The following is a 24149-nucleotide window of genomic DNA, read 5'->3' as shown; positions in this document are numbered from 1 at the left end:
TAGAAGTTCCAAAGGTATGGACTCCCAAAAGACAGACATACCTGCATTTTTATCATGGCCACAGATATGCCTTGCTCTGCAGCCGCTTGGACACTTTGGACAGCGGCACCAACTCCTTGGACCGCTGGGTTACAAATACCGAATAAGACAATTTATTAAAGATGTATTGGTATGCATTTGTCCCAAACTATTCGGTACTTGTTTGGTTTATAAATACTGGACAGAAGTCTGTTTATGTTTACTTACATTTGCCCTTAGAAAGTAAATTATAAACTAACATTTTTGTAGTGCTACAGTAGTACACCAGTTATAATTGTAATAGTTACAATTTCCTTATGGGATTAATCTTGTTTTTTTTCCCAGAATATGGCTGCAGAGCCTTGAAAGTTAACCAGTCGTCATACCACTTTTATTAACCATCTATGATGTGTTTATTTACATATACATGTGAGCCTACTGTTGCCAGTGTGGACAAAAAGAGAGAAAAAATTATTAGTAAAATTAAAGTTATTCTGTGTTTTTTTTTGTTTTTTTTTTTTTTTTTTGCTGGTTTACCAAATAATTTAAGGTAAAAATGAAAATGTCGCTCTTGTCCTAGTGGACGTTTTAATATCATCATGGTTTCAGTTATTTAACAATAGGTCCAACACTGAAACTTTTATTTCCTTTTAGTGACATCATAACCTGCAGAACAACAATTACCAATTATAGAAAGTATTTTTCATAACTAGGAAGAAAGTAACTGTAAACTTACCTGTCCCACTGCGCAGGGTGTTGCTCTGAGTCTCTACCACAGCCTGGCTCAACTTAGCCAAGCCTCGCATCAATAAGATCATATCGCTTGCCATGATGGTCTGAACACAGAGCAAGAAGAAAAGAAAAAAATAGGCTAAATGAACTGAAAATACACAGGCAAAAGGGGGATTATTTATATATCTAACTGTAATATTAGCTTGCCAGGAAAGATAAAGGACAAAGACACAAAGAACTAAAGATGGAAAGAAATAAGACCCATCGTCAACATGCTCTGCGCTGCCAACAGATATATTCACACATAATCATACACAGCTGTCTTGACTTTGCCTATAAATACTCATGACCTCCAGTCCCTGTTTGGGCACACGCACAAGAAAGGAAAGGCGAATCCCGTGCATGTAAGCTGTGAATATGTAGTCCAGGATTTGATCTGAAAATGTCACTGGAAACGAAAGAGGAGGAGTACAAGATACAGTGAGTGTTCCAGCTATTTCAGTGCATGAGCAAAAGTGGGTGCATGAGTATGCTTCATGTTCAAGGTGTTTCTTTCACCATATAACTGGCAGGGCTGTGAGACTGCTTTCTATTAAGGCTTTTCTCAAAGGCCCAATACTAAATGGGGCAGTAATGTTTATGAATATAACTCATGGTCCATCCAGGAATCAAAACAGCAGAACTTTCCCTGCCCTCCCCCCATATTACAATTATCTGCTGCTATGTTATTGTTGTACAGGTGCTGTACTCCAAGTGTGACAATGCGCTTTAACACAGCTCAGTCGGGATTTAGAACAGTGGGGGAAAAAAAGCCGGTGCTGAGAGAGTCTTAGCAATACGTGAGGCACTGCACAGACAATGACTGAGTCACCCAGTAAGTAGGTCATCTGCGCTCCTTCAGGGTTGTTCTGTGTTTTTAGACGGCGGGCCGCTATCCTTCCTAACTTATCGGACCAACATCATGGGAAAAAAAAGAATTCTGGTGAACAAGGAGAACCACGAAATAACGAACTTATTAACTTGTATCTTATCTTTGTAAATCAGTCGTGCATTAACATAAGCATGTTGTTATTTTTGTATTGGGGTTTTCTTACTTGAATATATACATATAGGCTTTTCTGCATTCATGTTCCAAAGTGTAAACACTTCTTCAAGAGATTTAAATGATTATCCTGAAACCATTTATGGAGAAGTTAGTAGTTTATTACCAAATGTCATTTACTGAGCAATTTCCCACTTTTTACTGTGGATGTAAATCCTAAGATGAACCCAAGCTTCTTCCTTCCCTTTGTGGAGAGGAAAACTAAAAGGTAATTAGGTTTTGTTTTTGTCTGACAGTAAAACCACATAGTATTGTGTGGCCAGTGCGCTCAGCACTAACACCTAAGCCTCAGCTGTTGTCTGGTGCACAAGCTGTAGCTGGACTACAAATAGCCACTGAGTGTTAGTCGGTGTCTGAATGCTGTTCAGTACACCTCATGGCTCTCTAACAGAAAAACATCACTGCCCTTGACTACTGATCCTGAGCCAAAACTGGGAAATGCTTCCCATAGCTGAGCAGTGGTGAACCACCACAAACAGGAACTGAATAAGATCATTTTCCCTGCAAGATTACAAAACTGGAGAGTCTTGGACTGAAATAATGAGCTAGCAATAGCTACTATGAATGAATAATAAGCCATAACAAGTACTGTGCCTTATATAGCAGAGGTGTAGGACATAGTTTGTTTAAAACCTCATTTTTTCATCCTTCATGGAATAAGGAAACATTGTTATATTATTATAATAATAGTAGATTGGTGGTTTTAAGTCATTTATATTACCTTTCATTTTTACCACGACTACAAGAAAAAGGGGAACCTACATAACTGTCAACGCCTGCAAAATTTTGATTTATAAAAACTACTGCTAGAGCTTCATAGAGGACTTTGTTTAGTCAGTATGATGTACTCTAATTCTGAAAGTGGGAAAATAAACCAAATTACCTTACATTTATCTCCAATTACCATACTGGTCACAAATACAAACGTAGTCATTTTAAAAGCTATTTTACACAGACAGGCTAAGTGACTACATGCATTATGCTAGAGTTTGTTTACTATAGCGAATAATATATTTGTCACGTGGCAAAACATATGTTTGCAGAAACAATGTTAAATACGCCTCACCTTTACTGTTACTTGTTTAAACAATTTTTCTTCTTTTTTTAAGCGATACTCCACAACATCCTTCAAACTAACGAAAGTGGCCCCCTGAAAATCTGAGATTAAAGACTTCCTCGCGGGCCTGAAACCACGAGACTGCAATAACAAACGCGTGCCACGCATTTATGTGGCCACAGTTTAGACAAGCATTAACGCGGCTTTAATCGACTGGGCGTGAAAAAAACAGAGCCGTTTACATGAGTCCACGTAGCTGAAAAAGTTACTGTTAGCAGCTTGGTAAGTTCTGCACAAGTACAAGCAGCCATAGATCCGCCATATGTCATGCACGTCAGCACGCTGAACGGGATTCTGCACGTAATGAATTTCTAGGTTAAAGCGACGGTGGACATTGCAAAAAGACCAACAGAAAATTAAGTACTATATCGTGCATATGCAACGATTAATCCACGAAAATCTGTGTTAGTGTCTGAAGAACTCACCAGCAGCTGTCGTGCAGGATCTCTACTGCTGGTTTCGCCAAGTCTACCAGAGGTCAACAGAGAGAGACGACTCAAACCAAACGCACCTTCTTTAGTTATATAACGATGCTCTCTGAAGGATTTTTCTTTTTCAGTTTAAACTGGTGGCAGCAGCGATTGTAGTATATTTACTGTTAGTCCCGCGCCTGCTGCAGCTGCTGCGGCTGGCAGCGTTTATACCAGTTTGTCACCACGATCAAATCGTATTTACCAACTTCACACTGCAGCCAGAGCGTTAGTGGACGAAAGTTGCTTCACTATAACTCAATGTAGATAATGCACTACCTCTGATGCTGTAACAAAGTGGAAGATTTCGCACAGTTTACCTTTCAGTTTACTTTTCTATACACTAAATTCTTCTCCCGAAATCATTAAACTCCTAATTTTGAAGTAAATATAAAAGGAAGTGAGTGAACAAAATTGACTTAACCCTGATTATACATGGCTCTAGAGTGTTTTCTCTCCCCCGCCCGCCCTCAGTTTCTATTGGTCCTTCCTCTTCTGTTGATAGGAGGAGTTAAACCCGCACGCAGGCGCAGGGCTGTTTGTTGTTTGATAAGATAAACAAGGTGCTGAATAGACGTGGATGAGTGTCTACTGCATCATAACAAGTGACTGAATTATACTAAAATCAAAACTTATGTTTAGAGGACGTAGGTGGCCCAAAAACTGTGGTAATACATGGCGAATAAAGTTAAACAGTGAACAGCAGAATCAAATAAACCTACTGACCCAATACCCAACTGGGCCTCTGCTGCCATCTGCTGATGATAAGACAGTGCCTCAAGGTTGGTGAGGCCATGTGTTTGTTTTTTTCCCCTGACCTGCCTATACAAAAATGTTTTTGTATCCATTTAACTCGATAAATGGAAAAAAAAGAGTGAAACTTGTGCTGAGTGGTAATTATCACTTATTATCGCTACTTGTCAGATAACAGAACAGAACAAAACAACTGAATTTGGTGATTTAAATTGTCATTACTTAAAAAAATTATATTTTCTATGTATATAGGCCTGTAGGGTACACAGTAATATTATTTCTCTCAAAATAAATGAATGAAAAATTACTGAAATTTATGAAATGAACTCACCAGAAGAACAAAACTTTTCTCCTTACTATTGCAATGTCAGGGTGTGGACAGAAGAGGGCGCCACAGAGCCGCACTTTATCATGTTGCGTAAACAATGTTGTAACTTTTTCCTAGACTAAATAAACTCATTCATCCTCTTGGTTGAGATATTGCCAGTTTAAACATACGAATAACTCACAAAAACACCATTCACAAAAAATTAGGGATATTTAACATTATGCAACTTTCACAATGTAAAAAGTTGATGTTACACTAATAAACATGCTGTGTGACATTAGAGTAGAATCATACAGTGGTAATTCCCCCATCCTAAACAATATATTGAAAGAAAAGTTAACAATAGTGGTGGGTATACCACAACATAAAATATCAATCACCATGTGTTAGTTATCAACTTGGTCTGATGTCAAAATGTGAACAGTATGATGAAGAGGGGTGTTTAAAAACAAGCTGTCATTGAACCAGAATATTTAGTGGTCCATTTATGGTTCAGACACTTAGCCTGAACTTTTTCACCTTACTAGAAAAGAGTAATACATATGGCAAATTAATTAAATTTAGCAGAGTCCATGAAGGGGGGAATAGAAAAAGAAACCTGTTAAAACTTACTGCTTGTGCAAAAAGACCCTTAAAGGCTCAATTTTTGCCCAAACCCTTCTCAAAAACATCTTTACAATTCCCCTGAAGAGAACCTCTCATGAATCACGTCTTTTCTTTCCCACTAGCTCCGGATGCTGCTGCTGTTGTGGACAGGTGTGATTTGAATGGCAAATAACCCTCATGCAAACACAGCAATTAATGCGGGCAAGGACCAGCAGCAGCACCATGGGGTCACCGAGGGCCTTGTCAGGTCAGGATGTGAGGTTGTACCAGATGGATGGTAGATAGATTACTTTAAAAAAAAAAATGGATTTCCAATCACATGTCACTATTTTTAAGAAGATGCTGCATGAAGCTGCAGTCTTTTCCTCATCTAATGTTACTGTAATCTTTTACTGGAAGCAACAACTTTTGAAATAAACGACACACACGGCACATTTTATAGTTTTAATTGTCATCAAGAACCTGTTACATTATTAGAGATTTCTCCCTCATCTCTACAACCTTTGTTTAAATAACAGCTGCTATATCCCATCCATACAGGCATACAGTTTGACTGTCACTCATATTGTAACACATGCTTGAGGACAAAACAAGTTAACATCCCAAATATCCAAGGTAAACCCAAAGGTAACATGCCTTAAATAAAAGAAAAGCAAACTACAAATTAAGAACAAACATTTAAGAGGATAATATACATGCACCCATTGTTAAACCTAAACACACAAAATCCACATTTAGGACTAGAAAAAAAACATTTTAACATTAAAAGACAGATTTTCAGTTATCTGACTTGGCTTTTTAAATGTCAAGGCACTGTATAGCTTAAATAAGATTGTTCATGGCTGTAAGTGTTCCACACAATTTCACTACAATAATGTTATATTAAAGAAAAAAACTTCACTGAACTAAATAAACATTACTGTACAGTGTGAGCCGTCTCAGCAAAGTGAGACAAACATGTCGAGTGTTTGTCAAAAAAAGAACTATGGATGCAGCACATATGTTACACTGAAACAAATTCTCTCCATAACATAATACATCTGCTGAGATTTGTACTTTTGTTAAAGCCATCTATTTGCCATTTACTGCCAGACTATTATGAAGCAAGCAATGTACACCAATATACAGCATCTAAACTCAGTGTGAATGTCTAGACACAAGCAAAAACAGCTTATGTTTTCTTTCCAAATAGCTTCAATCTGTTTTGATTAGGAAAACACACACATTTAATTGTACAGCCTCTAGCACAAACAATGTAATAAGTGCATATTTTGTAAGAAATTGGTAATGTGTTCAAATTAAGTTCAACAGGATCAAATAAAGCTGAGATTTAGTTAGATGGTGACTGAGGTGGTAGCAAAGAGATAAAAAAAAAACAGGGACTGGAGCCAAATCAAAGCATTTAAAGTGGCAATCTCAAAAATTTGTATCTTAATAAATGTATTAGAGTAAATATCAATCCCTAAATGAGGCGACACAATAGCAACGGAGCCTATGGTCCGCTAATAGAAGCATTGCATGACTGCAAGTTGGCAGATTTGCAAAATTTGTTAGCAAGGCACCAGATTTTGGTAATAAAAGGTTGTGGAAAGCACAGAACATAGAACATCACTTAATCTTGCAGCTACGGGGTAGGATCTGCTGATGATTTAGCTTTTTATTAGCTTTTTTAAAATTCATCAGCCTTCAAACAATGATAAAAAAAAATGAAAAGAATTTATATTATCAGTCATCCTGATATCACTCCAAACGGGAGATTCAGTGAATGGAGGTGAGGAAATACGACATTAGTTATCCAAAGAATCGCTTAAATGTTTGTGATTTGGTCAAAGGGTTCAAACATATTAGATTTGGATTGTTTTTTCGGAAGTCATGAACTAATAAACACCATAGGACAGAGAAATCATGTATCTAGTGTAGCCCAATTATGTCAAACACTATATAGTCATATCAACCCACTAAGATCCCTACAGACATTCAAAAATTTTACAAAAATATACAAAAAAGTGATTTTTTTTTCAAAAAGAGCTAATATTTCATATTTCTGCAGGTTTATATGGAAAAAAACAATAATTTTAATGGCAATGCACGAATTGAGTTTTCCTATGACGTATTCACAGGAAATACGATTTCGAATTTATACTTGTCCTTAATCAGAAATGCATAGAAAAAGTTAAATCAACAGTCATTTTCAGCATTTTTTGGCAGCACAAGAGTTTAAAATATTGCAGGGGAAAATATAACAAGAAGGAGCAGTTAGAGTTGCAGAGAAGGTACTTGGTTACCTCCTTGAGAAGTAGGAGTTTAACTTGAGCAAGGTTGAGCAAGGTTGAGATCTTCATGAATGCCACTTTGGGGCCCAAAATAGGATTTAGCATGCTCCATTTCACTTTTTTTAGAGCTTACTGCACCTTTAATAAACATAACTGCTGATGTTTTAACAATTTAGACAAATATTACGTTACTTTTTTAAAGCACAGCCAAGAAGTGACAAAATCACACATTTCCAAATTTCTTATAAATAAAAGGAAATTATTCTTTTTTCCATTTTCATCCAGACATATTATTTTCCTTCATGTTCCAGTTATAAAAAAATTCCATGGAAAACCAAAAACAAAAAATGAACAGCAAATATTGTCTTGTTGACAAAGTCTGATGTTACTCAACTGGCTGACATGTTTGCTTTATAATCAGTGAGTACTCTAATTTATTTTGTGTCATAGGGACATTAAATATGTGTAAATCAACAGGCATAATAATAACAGAGTTTCATTAGTGAAATTCTAGCTAACACATTGTTGATTTTGGCCTTTCTATGGAATTTATTTACAGTAAAAAAAAGGCAGAGTCTCCAATTTAGATCCATATATTTTGATTTTAAATGGTGAATTTTGTTAATAAGCTTGTGTTGCAAGAGTTATGAGTGTAAAATCTGTTCTTTTATCACATTTTAACATTTAGCATGAAAAAAACTTACATGTGTCAAAACAGCAAAAAACTGAGCCATTATTAATGTTAAGTGTTTTTCCTGTAATGACTGAACATGAAAAACCCAGCCAATTTCCAAGAAGAGTTCAAGAAGGAGGAAGAGGAAACCCCCAGAGGAATGAAGAATGAATGGAACTGGTTTGATGTCCAAATGGTTCCTTGAAAAAAAAAAAAAAAACTCCTAGACTTCAAGTCTCAGAGTTTACCATTGATAAAATGATGTCCACCAAACTATCAAGTCCAACAAGATAGCCGTCCTCTCTGTTCCCCTCTACCCATGATATTCGGTGGGTCAGCTCTTCCCCTTGAGGAAGAGGAGTGGTTTTCCCAAAGTCGATCATCCAGATGTTGGCCTTTCCTTTACTGTCGTGAACAAATAACAAGGAGCTGCCAATCACCTGCACAAACGCACAAAGGCAGGATGAATAAGAAAACAGGAAATAACCATTAAAACAGAGTTTCTTACTCAACATCAAATGTGTTTATGTATTTCTCAAACATGATCTCACTTCCTGTTATTTTGACATCTGTTTCATACATATCGGTTTGCATGTGTGCGTATTTAGTATTTAACTGAATGTATGGCTGCATGGTGACGATCCGTCCAAATCTCCATGACAAGACCAACAAGACCCTGCAAGCGTTTGTGTCACTGAAATGTGCTGCACACCGACTAACAACAAGGACCTACTGTGTATTGAACTGGAACTAATTCTGCAATTTAAAGGATGTGCAACATGATTAATTAAAGTTAATAATCCTTAACACTTACTGGGAATACAGGAAATTACTTAGGAAACTGAGCAATACAACATAAAGAATTAGCTGCCACACACAATCAGTTTATGGCAAACCCCAGCAGTTTATACTGAAGTTAAAAAGCTTAATGGTTGTTGTTTTTTAACATTAAGTGCTTTTTATTTACATCAGATATCTTAATGTGTAAAAAAAAATAAATTAATAATGCAAAAACATATGTTTGGGTCCAGTCAGAACGAACATTTCACTCATTCTTCTGAGAAATAAAAAAATGTGACATTCAGACATTAAGTACATGCATACACACATTTTCAGTCCAGCAAAGCATGATTTAAAGTGTGTCTTTACCTCATGGGTTTTGAAGAATGGAGAGATCTCCAGAGCGCTTCTGATTTTTTTTAGCCTTGTTAGGTAACAGTTCTGCAAATAAACACAAACTGGTTTTCATACTGTGTTCTGTAATCCAGCTTTATTGTAGACAGTTTTTGTTATCCCTGCGAGGACCCATCAGTTGCAACATTCTCTTTACTTTAAGGTATGTGTCCAAACTCCAGAAAAATAAACAACAGTGTTCAGCAGCTTTAAAAAGCTATTTTTACTTTTAAAGAGGCATCAGATGAAATGTCTTCATCTTCATTCTCTCTGTGCCGCTTGGTCCATTACGGGTCGTGGGTAAGCTGAAGCCTATCCCAGCATTAACTGGTGAGAGGCAGGGTACACCCTGGACAGGTCACCAGTCCATCGCAGGGCCAACACATAGGGCAGAGGTCCCCAACCCTGGTCCTCAAGGCCCACTATCCTGCAGGTCTTAGATGTCTCCCTGTTGCAACCCACCTGATTCAAATTAAATGGCTCTCTGACAAGCTCTGCACAAGTCTGCTAACGAGCCATTAATTTGAATCAGGTGTGTTGCAACAGGGAGACATCTAAGACCTGCAGGATAGTGGGCCTTGAGGACCAGGGTTGGGGACCTCTGACATAGGGGACAAACAACCACTCACACTCGCAATCACTCCTGGGGAGAATTTAGAATCATCAATTAACCTAACATGCATGTCTTTGGACAGTGGGAGGAAGCGGAGTACCCGAAGAGAATCCACTCAGACTCCACACAGAAAGGTCACTGCCCTCAGGGTTCGAACCAGTGACCTATCCTAAGAATGATCTCGTCTGATCTCGGAAGCCAAGCAGGGTTGGGCCTGCTTAGTACTTGGATGGGACACCACCCATCAGATGAAATGCAAGTATTTAATTCTTACTTGCAGATAATTACTGATTTACAAATGCAGCATAATCATAAACAATGAATAATCCAATAATGGCTGACTTTACTCTGTCATACTGAGGGAACTGCCTCTCTTTTCTAAAAATACCAATCCCTCATTAAATTAATCATTACATATGCAACACAGTTTAAGGTTAAGCTCAAAGATTTTACAGTTAGTGTTGGATTGGAAACAGTTTAATATCCTCCACAGTAATGTGTATGTGTTTCCTATAGGGTTGGTAAAACAACCTGACTTTCAGTTCCACTCTTCACTTGCTATTCTGACACATAAAGGTCGAGGTTGTCAACACACACACACAGAAAGTAAAGCACAAAAACACTCACCAGTATGTCCTTGTTCCCTTTCACAAAGTCATGGAAGGCTGCAGTGACTTGTTCTCTCGTCTTTGTCTTCTTAAAATCTCTGTTGACCGTCCCGTCCTCCTTCTGCAGAGGAAAGAAGAGTGTTGTCTTTGAGTCTTTGACTCTGGATTCCTGGCTTGAACATCCACAAAACCCATCCTTCTATTTGACAAGCAATTACTAAAATGTTACTGAATGTTTCGTTTCTAAAATTCCTTGTGGCATATATCCTGGTTTTTAGTGTCCATTTTTTGTACAACAATTACCTTTAACAGTCTCTTTTGTTTATTTGCATCTAAACATGGAGTCCTGCTAACAAGAGGTTGATGTTCTTGTTAGAAATGCCACCGTCAAAACTTAAAAATATGAATATATCTATAGCAAAAGCAACACAAAGCATCCTAAATTCCCTCCTCTCATTTTATACAAAAATGTAGAAGTACTAATGTTTACAGTAATACTAGTATGATAGTGAAACTTGTGGCAGTTGCACTAAGTTGTAGCTTCAGTGGTAGTACTACTAAAGCTCTAACAGCAGATTTGTAGCACAAGCAGGACCTGTGAGGGTGGAATAAATGAGCTTTCCTTCTTCTTCTTGCTGCCAGGCAACAAGGCGCTACTAAGAAACAAAACTTTTTTTCCCTTTAAGGTTTAAGTCTGAGCACAAGAGTCTCTCTGTCTTTCTCCATAGAGCACACACACAAATTGTACCTGCTTACCCTTTAGTTTTCATATACATAACAGACACTTACAGTAGCTACAGACACATGTTCAGGTTTACAATAAAGGAACTAAACATCCACACATCATTATCCACACACAGACACACACACACATTTCTGTTTGTGGGGATAACCCTCAATGTCATGGCAACAGACCACCGGGAGGCCGTGAATGTCTATATATAGCCATGACCCTCAAATTGAGAAGAGATTTGAGTGTGTGTACAATGTCGGTACCATATGTCAAGGCCTATGCAGCTGCCACCGACAGGACTCATGCACGACAAAGGCAGTCATGCACACACATGTACTTCAGAGGAAGTTTCTGGGGCAAAACAGGAAGTTAGATCATGCCTCTACAAGACAGAGCAGAACGCTGGAAGAAATGAGAGAAGGAGGGCCAGACATGCACCCTTCTCTTTGTGTGCCTTACCTTAACTCCCTCAATCCTGAATCCTAGGGTAGCTGTTGAGCTTATGGTCTCTCTCCACTGCATGTATCTCGGTTTGGTCACTGCCTTCCGGTTGTTTTCCTCTGACGTAGGTGCCTCGGGATCTACCTCAATCATTTTCTGATACATATCAGGTCTTGGAGAAGGCTTCTTACGAGCTTTGGTCAGCTCTTCTTCAAGGTAGGTCCTGAAGCGTGAGAAAGAGGCAGGTGGCGGGTGGTGAAGAAGACAGAAGAGAAGATGAGGCAGGTGATAGATACGACAGGTAGGTGGCAGAGATGAGAGGAGAGGGTGATGGAGACGATGATAAAAAGGTGTTTCTTTCCAAATAGCCTCACACAGCTGTTTAATCTGGATATTTACTTCTGAACAGCCTTAAAGATAAACCTTGACATTTACAAATATAGGGTCTTATTTTTACAAAATTCCCACTTGAGCAATTAAAGAAAACCCCACTGTAGGAAGTAATCACAGTTAAAATGTGTACATGAAATATAATTATGCATATATTATCTCACCTTACTCCCATCTTACAGTCCATCACACATGGGTAGTCAAACTCAGCCAGCAGATCCTCCATCTGGTTGTATTTTTGGCCATCCTTCTCCACATCTCCATGGTAACCAGGGACATATTTGCATAGCACATCCCTCATCAGAAGGGACAAACAGCGCTGCTCACATTCACAGTGTTTCTAAAAGACATAATTAAAAAAATGATCAGTTGACAAAACTCATTTAGTGTCAAAGGGATGTGGAAGCTCTAAAAGACAGAGTACACTTAAAGCAAATTCTTGTGCTGTGACAAAGAAATAGTGACTGTTGTTAAGGGGTGTCTTACTTTTAAAATGCGGCCATTTGCTCCTGCTTTGAAACTTCCTGTAAAAAGACACATTTTAACTGTCAATCGCTGCAGAAAGTTTAGTTAGCTGAAGCAGTAGAATTAGAAATTTACACAAATTCAGTAAAAAATGGCCTGCATTGTCTTTATTTGTGTTGAACCTGAATCCTACATTTACTCAAAGAAGGCGTTGCTGGATGTTTCCCATCACCAACCATACCCACACACACCTTCCCCGAGGGCCTTGACCTCAAAACACCAGCTCCTCAAATATGATACACATTTTCTTTTAGGTTTTTTGGTGTTTGGTCATCAACCCTCTGCTGCAGTGACTGAGAAGAAAATGTTCTTATTGCATGTGATGTATGGATGTGTGTGTCCACATACCTGCATGTCCTGCAAGTTGAATCCATGGATATTTCTTCTTGAAGGACATGACAAATGGTGACCAATGAACCATGTTCTTTATTTTCTTCCATGACTTGTGCTATAATCAAAAACACACACAGTGATTATCCCTCACAATGATGCTCTGCCACAAGCTTGCCATGTTTGATGTTTTAAGATTGAACATGAAACTATTTCCAAGAGCCATTAAGGTAAACAAACATTATGTTACTTATTTTAAACAAGATCAGGATGATTAGAATTTGAGAGATTCGAGCTATTGCATCACTTTCACCATGATGCCAGATCCTAATTAGCTTTTTAGAGCTTTAGTTTAGTCAAAATCATCATGAAAAAAGTCTAATTTCAAAGCTGACTCTCAAAGCAAAACAAGACCAAATTGAAAAAAAAAAGTTCTAACTTGAGTCTTTCGAGCAACTTGTAGAGTTTACACTCCCTGCCAAAACAAAACAATAACGACTCCCTCTTTGTATTGGCTGATGGATGTACTTTATTCAGTGGAGGAAAATCTGGAAGTATACCTGGTCTATACTGCACTGTAGGAACAAGCATGTGTGTATGAACAATTCGGCTGTGTAGACTGCAAAGAAAGCAGCACTTGATGCTGAAATTAGGCTGTGGAAATCACTTTTTTCTTTACAACACATTGAAAATAACAGATGCGTTGTGTTGCTATATGCTCTGCACGTATGTGTATGTAGCCACAATAAATGGAAACTAGTGGAAACAGCTTAACGATCAGCAGAAAGGACAAACCTTCACTAGCACATGCACACAGTCACTGCCACAGCAAATTTGCTGACATCTTCCTATATTGTCTCACATGTGGATATTTAGGAGATTTTACTGGGGGGGTAATCTCCGTAAAAAATCCAGAGCAAATGTTGTAGACGTTCATGTTCTTAAATGTCATTGTTAAAAAATAAAAAAGCAGAAGCATTCACAATGTGCAGACCTCTGCAAAGACATTGTATTATTATTATTATTATTATTATTATTATTATTATTATTATTATTATTATTATTGTTATTATTTTGCCATTGATTGTGGGCTTTTTTTTATTTTGCATTAGAAGTTCTAATGGCAAAATGATCCCCATCTCCCCACAGTGACTAATGCTTTAAAATTCCAGATGGTGATCTGGATCACCCTCAAAATCTAATCACTTGTTCCTTATTCTATTTCTGAGATTTCCTGGAAATGTCTTAAAAATCTGTCCATAACTTTTTGAGTTATGTTACTAACAGACACCACTGAATACAAGACCTCTGCCTTGGCGGGTCCATCTTGGTGGAGGTAGAAATCTCTAGAACATTGCAGTATTTCAGAGCATACATCAAAACAGCTGAAAAAAAACTTCAGCTCACTTGAAGTGCAGTACCACTGATAACCACTAGGTGTTGGCTCCAAATTCCTAATCTACCACCCAAAAACAATCTGGACATAAGAAATAATACATCTTCATTACAAGTCATGGCAGTTTCATTAGCTACAGTTACTAATCTGATACATGTACCAATAAACTCTGTAAGAAAATCATTACAAATTAGACAGGAGTTATTAAACAAACATGTTTTCCCATCAGGTTTCACGAGTACTGTTCTGCTCCACCCTCTTGTCCATGTAAAGTGACTTCTGACTAAACAAAGGCCGATATAACCACATGTGAATGCAAAACTCATTATTTCAAACTTTGCATATGCAAAATGGCATGAAAAAAACAATTTTCCACTGTGGGAACTGATAACTTTTGGATGTAAGTTCAAAGTCTTTCCATTATTAGATGAAAGAACAGATTTGGCTAAATAGCAACAAATTCTGAAGTTGGCTTTTTATAACAAAACACCTCAAAATTCACAAAGGACAGCTGGGAGCAAGCTTATGGTTTAGCTCTGCTTTCTAACAATCATCTCAATTAAAAACATCAACAAATATCTGATCATCAGCAGGGCATGGGAAATGCCCAGAGAATGTCACAAAACCAGAATCCTCTATCAGGAAGCTTGTAGTGATACCTGCCAAAGGGGTTTTTTTAAGCATGCATGGTTCCTACAAATCTGCTAAATTAAAAAAGGTATGACTGGATAGAACACTAAAGCCATTTTTTGATCTCTAAACTATTAACAAAAATATGTGACAGATATTTTATCCAAGTTTTTAAAAGCCATTTTGGTTGTTTTAGACTTAAAGGAAAAGAAGAGCCTGAGATTTCAATTCCAGTGTGAACCTTTTGGCTTATCCAGTGCTCTTTACTCCTTTATTTAAATGACCATGAGCAAAACAAATCTTTTCAAAGAGAACCACACACACAAACATGCAAAACCACACACACACTGTTGGGTATCCCTGACCCCGGGGAGCTGTCTGCTTCTCCCGCACTCTCCCTCAGTTGTTTTATAACATTTTAACTAAACTCTGGAGCTTTGAGCTGGGGTCTCCCATGGTAACACACACACACACACACACACATAAACACAGCATATCACCAAAGGCTCTCCCTTTCCCTGGCAAGGACACATTGAACTGTAGAGTCCTGCCACACACACACAGCATTGTTGCTTTAACATAGATTTTTCTCTTCTTCAAATCCAGTTGTTTGTATTTTCCAGCTTTCTGTTTTCATCAGGGACATATCTGTTAATATTCAGCTGTTGAGGAATGAGGAGGAGCATCTGTTAAAGTACTGTAAAACAAACAGAACATGCTGATAATTACTTGATTAAAAAGTTATTTTAACTTTGATGAAACCAGAATAATAATTAAAAATGACTCTTTTTAAATGAAATGAACCACTCTTGTCTGAAGTCTAATACTTTTTCCATTTTTTTTCCTTGATTTAAATTTATTTTGCCATAATTAAAATCCAAATATAAAAATCCCATATTTTTTTCCAGCAGCATTACATCACATGGAAAGATCCCACATCTTATTCTGTGGGTTAAGACAATGCTTGGTTGTACAACACTGAGACAGAGAAACAGACGCAGCAACACTGGAAATATGAAAAATTCTCATACATTTCATGATGTTTTTTTTTTATGTGGGGAAAAATAGAATATAACCATCTCTGATTCCATGTCTTAAAATACAGTATCTGAAAATCATTGTTTCAATTTTAATGTGAAAAATGATCTCACTCTCAGATTTCCTCTGGTCTACAAACAGCAGGAGAAATAATATTAGTTCTACAAGAAAAGCAGCAATGGGAGAAGTAAGGAGAAGAAGGTTGAGATAAGAGAGGAGAGGACCATAGAAGGAGACATATAACCCATGCCACATAATCTGGACCTGATGAAAATTCATCAGCTGATAGCATGACTATCTATGGTTAGATGAATGCACTCAAACACTTTTCTGTCTGTCTGAGGCAGTGAAGAGTCACATGAGGGTTTTTTTCCCCTCTGCCCCAGTGGAGGATTGAGAAAAGAATACCTCCTTCACAGTAAAAAGACTTTCACACGTTCACATCAGCAGAAATCACATGATGGAAACTCTTTAATAGTGAGGTCAGCTGAAGTGGGCAGAAAGTCTAAACTCGTGCACCAGGATTATTAGTGTCTGACTTGTCTGCAATGTTCAGATAAAGAAATGATTCAGCAGGTTGTTTTGCTTCAGCATCTGTAGCTTCTTTTGAAGTTACAGAAAAAAATGCTTTTGTCTTAAAGTAGCAGTAAGATTTTGGCCCAGTAGTTTGACACTCTCCTTGTCTAACCAAAGCTTGAGACTGAACAAAAAAGGCTTAAGACCAGCAAACATGTCTTTTTTCTTGTGATAAGACAAAATTCAACAGTGATTGTCTGAACTGAATGTTATTCCTTCATCTAATTTGAAGCCAGTTGGCAAAAAAAGGAAAATTAACAGGCTGCTGCTTGCTAAGTTGCCAGTGTCTGCACTTTCTCTGTCAGCTCAGAATGTCATCGTTCTGCCATGTTGCCCACCAACAGCTGGCATGTGTGAGCTGTGCCATCTCCACTGTGAGTAATAACATTCTTTTATGTAGATTTAAAAGCTGGAGACATTAAAATGCATTTTGAAAACAGGAAAAATCCACTCATCTAAAACATATAAGGATTCATCTATCACAATGACACTGTTGGCATTACTGCTCAAAAAATCTTACTATAGTAGAGGTGTAAAACAAGAATAAACAAGAACTAAAACCAGGTTTAAAAGCCTTCTGTGGTGGTAAGCTTGTACTCTGTTAAAATAAAGGTTATACCTCCTGCGTAGGTGATGGTACCTGAGGGCGGCTGCTGCAGAGGTGGATGATGGTAATGATAAAGATTGCTCCAACTGAAACAACAACGCTCCACACTGAACATAACCATGTAGACCACATCATGACCAATCGGTTTTCAGTCAGCCGGACAAACAGACAAGAACGATGAGCTGTCCAATGTCTGACCCTGTCTCAGGTCCCAGCACTTTAGCTTGTCTATCTGCTCTTCACAACATTTACACTTGCGTGTCTGTATGAGTTTGTGCAGGGAGAAAAAAACAATTGTTGATCATTTGATTGGCAAAACAGAAGGTAAACACAATCTGCACATGCAAATATCTGCATGTCTCAACATTAGAAAGAGAGACTTCTAAATATGTGTGAATGAGAGGAAGACTGAATGCACACTCCTGGGAAATCAGATTTAGAAGAAAAACAGACACATCCTATTTATTTTTACATGTTTTAAACCTTTATGCATCACATATTTATGAAGACATCATTATGTAAAGCTTTGCATATTTTTCTGTGAGTGTGAGACACAGAAAGATTGTGACAATAGAATCCCATGCTGGCTAAAACAAACAAAAGGAAACATACAAAGTAGCAGCGCCCACACACTCTATAGTGAGCTTATGAAGCTGCTATAATGAACACTCTGCCTGTAACTCAGCACTGTTGTTTACAGCACTGTCCAAAAAATTTGATTTAATAAAGTAAACTACCCATGCACATAAACAATTTAGACCATCTAGTTGTAAGTTTGCATAAGGTTGTGAAATGATAATACTACAGCCAGAAGACAAAGCACACCTTTTATTAAACCTCTGAAAAAAATGCATTTTCATCTACACTTTGGCTGCAAAACACTACTAAATATGTTCAATTATTCACTTTTATTCTAAGATTAAAGAGTGCTTAACAAAGGTAAACCAGTCAAAAGGTAAGATAATCTAACCTACAATGATTTTAAATAGAAATGAAGCAGATAATACTCTGTGGGGTTTTGACTCATCAATAGCTTGAGCACTCTAAATATCTAATCACCTCAAGAGGTTTCCTGGTGGTTGCTATAAACATTAATATACCTAGTGATATAATTCATTGTACACAATGAAAACTGCTGCAACTGTTGTAGACAAGCAGCAAATCTTACTCATATCATAGTTCTTGCTTGTTTAAATATAAACATGATGTAATCCTCATGAGCTTATATTTAAGTTGCTCGTAGTTTATCCTTAATTATTTTATAATTATCTAACTTTGCAAAAACTAAGTGGTTGTTTGACCTACCCTACTTTAAAAGGCACACACAGCAGAGATTGTAACCCATTGTAAACCAAGGCTAAAAGGTGATTGTAAACAACTCACCTTTTAGCTTATTTGTGTTCATTGGACTAAAAAAATAGATGATAATTTAGTCATGGTGAGAACTGACTGCATTTAAATTACATTTTAATCTTGACCACTCAAAGGCCTATATAGTACAAGTAACATGCACAACATTTGGAGTAAAATATCTTTCCAAAGGACACTTCAACATATGGATTGAGGAAGCATAGGATCAAACTTGTTCCATGGACGGGGCCATAGCTGGGCCCAGACTGAGATAAACCAAGTTATAAATCAGCATTAGCCAACCTTTCCAGTCCAGCTGCCTCATGATTGCTGATCTGACAGGGCTGAGCTGTGGAGATGGAAAATTTCTGCAAGAGCTTAAGATGTGTAATATCGCATGTAACAAGGTTGCCATCTTTTCAGTCTCAGATTACATTTCACCCTCAATCTAACTGATTTTGCAGGTCACCATTTCTTGATCTAATCAAAGAAGGAAATTTATTTGAACCTCCTTCTTCCTGGAACGCACTGTGCTGGGTGTGGCTTTTTAAAAAACAAAATGTGACAATTGACTTTTTTTCAGATCGCACAATCAGTCAGTAATCAGGTTGAGGTAACTGACTGCACTCAAGAAGTCTCACGTTTCTTAACCAGAGAGACCAAAACTGCTCAGTTTGGGCTTATAGTTGTGGAGGTGTTTTGTTTTTTTTTCTTTTTGTTTTTTTTTTTCTGGTGAAGGTTTACAAAAATAGCCTCAGGCTTAACAAGTTACATTCTCTATTCAGACCTTTTCCCAGTAATATGTCTTTTTAAAATTTCCCCCACATTTTAAAACACAGGCAAGCACTTATGGCTGCATACAATTTGTTAAAAGAAGGGGCTTTAATTAAATGCTGTGAGTATCTCTATCTATCTTAATCATGACACCCCGCAGGAAGGAATGCTTATCACCCCAGAAAACTTGTTATATATTTCCCTGTATATTTCTAAATGTCTGAAATCTGAATCAAAAAAGGAAGAGCCCACCATCTTTCCCTGCCAATAACTCCCCTGAACTTCAGCTTTCGTCTTTCCCACATTTTTCTCTTCCTCACTGGGTCTCTCCTATCTCTGTCTCCAGACCAGATGGATGCCAGAGGAGAGCAGGAAAATATTGAAGTTTCCATTTAGAGAGAGAGAAAGAAAGAGAGAGAAAGAGAGGAAATTGTAAGTGAAGGAACTTCTTGCAGACAGGAAGTGGGGGGGGGTTGCCGCTTGCCTCAGCGACAGTATTTTCCACATCCGCCGCTTGACTACAAACAAAAAAAGGCACACAAAAAGGCCTTGCCATCTGTAAACAACAGATATAACAGAGAAAAAAAAAACAGCGCTACTAGGGCGGTGAGTGTTTATTGAACCCTAAAATGTTTCTAGAGATCTGCACCATGTTTTTCAGCATACACGTCAGCAACTTGCGTTTGCATCGTTACAAATTTTGCAAACATTTTCAGATGCTGCAGTCAAATGGGTGTTGTCACAAACACACAAAAATACACACAAAATTAAATCTGTTGTTAACCAAGAGAAGTTTGATTAGTGCAACCACATATAACCACTTTGCATGCGGAAAATAGCAAAAAAAAAAGGTGTAATTGAAGCTGGAAGTAAAGGGTAACACTGGGTTGCTAATGTGTCATGTGCAGAAACAGGGGAAACACTGATGCATGCTGATGTTTTCAACAGAGAGTCACGGAGGAAACAACAAGCTTGATATCGCTCACCACAAGGTCCCCTAACAGATACAAATACTGCAACTGTCTGAGTCTGCAAAGTTTAGACTGAGCAACAAACACACACAAAACAACACAATCAAGCACAAGGACTGCAGGAAGGGTGATGCAGGCTAAAAAACATGCTTGGAGAATCACGATAAATCCCTTAGCAACCCAGGGTAGCCGGTGGAACAACAGCTTTGCAAAAGTGACAGCTTTAGTGAGGTGAGAAAAAGGGACACCTCAAAGAAAAATGGGTTGGTTGTTTGTGGCATGGCTGTTTTTATAATGTAGCTAAATGCTGCAGTCAGATAAGGAGGCTTTTTCCGAAATGAGGTCACAATGGAAAATTAAAGAGAGAATCTGACTTTCGATCTTGATTCTGTAACACTTAAACCGGAGTTTCTTTGCATGCTCACTAACCAGCTTACAAAAACATTTGGTCACTTTGCAAATAATCTTCATTTAGCTTGTGGACTTTCATCCAGTGTATGAGATGCACTCTAGATCCCTTTTCTGCAATCATGTGTCAGGGCCGGTAGGGTTTCCCCCCCAAAAAAGTGGATCCAAAACTGGCAATGCACTTTCAGCTAAAAAAAAAGATAACACCAGGCTGACCTGACTCCTGCAAACCGGGGTCTACACAAACATGCACGTGCATGCTCTCAAGCTAGCTGCTAAAAAACACCAAATAACGAATTGGCCGGTGTTTCCCCTTTCACAATCAACTAAGTAGGCAATGAAACACACACACACACACATGGTTTTTACACACACATACATAAACTTACACTCTCTTGTCTCACACACACACACGTACTGTACAGCTGTCTGAGGGAAACTCGGTTTGACGTCACAGGGTTGCTAGGCAACTTGCCGCCGTGGTGGTGAAGATTTTCCACTGCAGTTCAAACACAGTATGTGTGTTTGTGTGTGTGTGTGTTGCTTTTTCATGCTGATCCAGTTGAGTTACAGTGTTGGACTTACAGTAAAGTCTGACATCGTCCACCAGTAAAATCTCTTTTTCTGGTATTGAAAGTGAAGCTAATGAATAAAGAGAGAATAAACTTTGGCGTTTGGAAACTAAAGTTTAGGTCAGTGTTTTGGTACCTTTTAAAGAAACAAATAAAAAGGATGTGAGCCAAAATGTTAAAGTTTCTGTGTGCACAGCATTGCGTGCATAGAAAATTAAACTAATTGAGCTGTCGAGTGATGTGTGCAGAGGGAGTGTCATGGAAAGCATATGTTGTATACTTTACATTTGTAGTAGTGTGGGTGTTGTCCTTATTTTAAAAGGCACTTCTGTTTATATAATCATGTTTACTTAATAGGTGCATCTTTTCAGCAGCTGAAGGTTTATTGAAATGTGTCCACAAATGCAAATCATCCTTAACTTTACATACCAAACGCAGTTCAATTTACTTATAGTGAGACTATTACAATACTTCTCTACTGTAGTTTTAATCTGTATCAAAGCTGAAATATGATGCTGCAGTTATAAGCATAAGATAACAGAGAAAACAGATGAAAATTTTAATCTTTGAGATACACACATTTGCAAAATGGGATGCTTATTAAAATAAAAAAAAAGAAGTTAAATATTTAATATTTATTTAAATTAAAATGGGATGTTAGCTGTTAAACAAAAGAAATGAGGTGACTGCCACGTACTGCTTATAAGCTTTCATTATGATAAACATTTTGTCAAACTGATGCTTTAACTAATTATTTTAACTTAAAAAATCTTTATCTTGTTACTGTATAGTCACCAATCATGCTTTCACAACAGTCAGAATTACAGCATTACACGAGTCAAACCAACCAAATGCTTGGTTATATGTTTTCGTGGTTAAATTTAGGTTAAGGTTAAACCACTATCTTTTATGTACTAAGCTCCAGTAAGAGGGTGCATCGTGCATTAAAAGGGATGCGTAGTGTAGTCTGCAATACTGAGACCTTTCTCAGTGCATAAAGCCAATTTGGGTGCAATTTTGGGTTAGGCCACACAAAAGATGACCAATTAGAAAAAAACTGATGGACCTATCCTGTAACATGAGAGAGAATAAATGGCTGTTATCATCCAACCAGTAAAAAACATTATTACAGAAGTTGATTTTCTAGTGTTTGCATTTATAGTTATTTCTGTGAAGTTTTACTCTGTAAGTTAACAATGTGTCTTATACTTGCCTTTTTAGTTTAATTTTTTACAACGTATGCAAGAAAATATGCATTTTCTTGCACGTCTGTCACCTCATCAATATGCCAAAGTTAAGGGCATAAAAAGAGTCAGCAAGTAATTTTTTTAAATCTTTGTTTACTGCTCTTTATTGCCATGAGAAGACGCGTGCCCTCTCATGTCAACTGAAATAAAATTTATTCTTGTCAGTTTCCTTGCCAGTTCAGCTCTAACTCTGCCGCTCTTTCTGTCTTCCTCTCTGTATCACTCCTCTTCTCGCTGTCCCTCTCCTTTCTCCCACATACCTCCCACACAGACGAGCATGCTTTATATGTTTCTGCACGTTTGCCTCCTGCACACACACATGAGGATTCCTTAAAGTATGGATCAGAACCGTAACAAGTTGCAAACAAGAACGAGAATAAATCACACGTCTGACGTGTCTGAGCTATAATTTTGGGAAAACCAGACTTGTATTATTAACTAAAAAGTATTGGCTTGCTGTTTTCAACTTAGTGTGTTTGCCTGGATGAAACAAAAAACACTGAGTGGAAATATGCAAAGGCCAGGACAAAACATATTCAAATCCATCATCCAAATCCATTTAAACAAATAACTAGCAAGGGATGGCAAGGATGTTGGTTTTGGGTGGGGTCGTTGGTGAAATTATGTAAAATAAACTAATTCAGACACTTATAAGAGTTAAAAAAAAATAAAATCATGTTACTTCATTCTGTGTTGAGTTTTGTTTTAAAGCAGAAGTTAAATGGCCTCATAGACACTCTGACTACACATAAAAAAAACACACTTCCACCCACCCACTGACAAAAACAGAGACATACTTCATAGCCAAAACAGGTTTGAACCTTTTATTTTAACTGCATCCAAATGCAGGCAAAACCAATGAAAAGCATTTGAGATCAGAAAATTCTCCTGCTTTTCCTTTTTCTGCCAAGCACACACACACACAATAAAAAACATCACTACATGCTAAACAGATAAATAAAAGAAAGAAAGAAAGAAAATAAACACCTCCATACACACAGGTTGGGACATAGCTTTGTTACTGTCTGTTTTAAAACTTACTCAGGCAGAGAGAGCAGGCCAACATGACACAGCACTCAGAAACATGCACAGACACATTCAGACAGACAAATAAGGTACACACTGAGGGGCTTCTGAAACTAGTTTACCAAGACATGCCATCCTACACGCATGGCTTAATCTTCCTTCCTTACTTGAATGATCTTTATCAATGACGGTGATTTTTCTTTCTTTGTGTCCGTGTACAATCTCTACAGTATGTTTAAAAATATGTTGCAAAAGTGACTGTGATTGCTTTTCACTGTGACTATTACATGCTATAAACCAAGGAATATCAGGACCGAAGATACAAGTTGAGACAAACTCTTTCCAGGGAAAAAAAACACTAACTAGATTTGAATTCTCTTCAAAGATGACGGTGTAGTAAAAACAAGCTCAGTGAAGCAGAGGCACATTGCTAGTTTCATGTGCTCACTTTATCAGCTAATCAGCACACCTGCAATACACTTGACAATGAACGTTCATCCCACTAAATCATTATAAGGGGATAAGTGGAGGTTCTGTCATGATCAATAGAGGCCCTTGGATTCCACATTTTTGAGATATTTTAACCAGGAACAAGTCAAGCAAACAGGGTGACTATACTTGGTGTAAAAGCATGGCTGTAAGCATTTAAGAATATGCCAAGGGCCTAAA

The 24149-nt window shown here is 37.7% G+C and overlaps 2 protein-coding genes across 6 annotated transcripts in view; both read right to left on the bottom strand.

The window, feature by feature from the left end:
- The window catches only part of coq8aa (coenzyme Q8A, genome duplicate a), a 33055-nt gene extending 29416 nt beyond the window's left edge, over positions 1-3639 (bottom strand). For 2 of the 3 annotated variants that reach the window (XR_006009095.1, XM_041975786.1), the window contains exons 1-3: positions 2919-3221; positions 755-854; positions 42-124 (exon numbers count right to left, since the gene is read on the bottom strand). Coding sequence is in view for 2 of the 3 variants with exons in the window: in XM_041975786.1 (XP_041831720.1) it covers positions 42-124; positions 755-854; positions 2919-3077 (342 nt within the window). In the remaining variant the exon portion in view is untranslated. Of the gene's footprint in view, positions 1-41; positions 125-754; positions 855-2918; positions 3222-3394 lie in introns of those variants that run through there. The other variant, XM_041975787.1, reaches the window with a different exon arrangement.
- Positions 3640-5556: 1917 nt separating this feature from the next.
- Positions 5557-24149, bottom strand: part of itpkb (inositol-trisphosphate 3-kinase B) — a 28575-nt gene continuing 9982 nt past the window's right edge. For all 3 annotated transcript variants that reach the window (XM_041976172.1, XM_041976174.1, XM_041976173.1), the window contains exons 6-12: positions 12904-13003; positions 12517-12554; positions 12195-12370; positions 11659-11863; positions 10486-10587; positions 9222-9293; positions 5557-8512 (exon numbers count right to left, since the gene is read on the bottom strand). In XM_041976172.1, coding sequence (XP_041832106.1) covers positions 8303-8512; positions 9222-9293; positions 10486-10587; positions 11659-11863; positions 12195-12370; positions 12517-12554; positions 12904-13003 — 903 coding nt within the window. In that variant the 3' untranslated portion in view covers positions 5557-8302. The remainder of the gene's footprint in view (positions 8513-9221; positions 9294-10485; positions 10588-11658; positions 11864-12194; positions 12371-12516; positions 12555-12903; positions 13004-24149) is intronic.

This window comes from Melanotaenia boesemani, chromosome 22 (genome assembly GCF_017639745.1).
Source record: "Melanotaenia boesemani isolate fMelBoe1 chromosome 22, fMelBoe1.pri, whole genome shotgun sequence".
Lineage (NCBI taxonomy): Eukaryota > Metazoa > Chordata > Actinopteri > Atheriniformes > Melanotaeniidae > Melanotaenia > Melanotaenia boesemani.
Note: the sequence above shows the minus strand (reverse complement) of the source record. Positions and strands in the feature narration are given on the sequence as shown.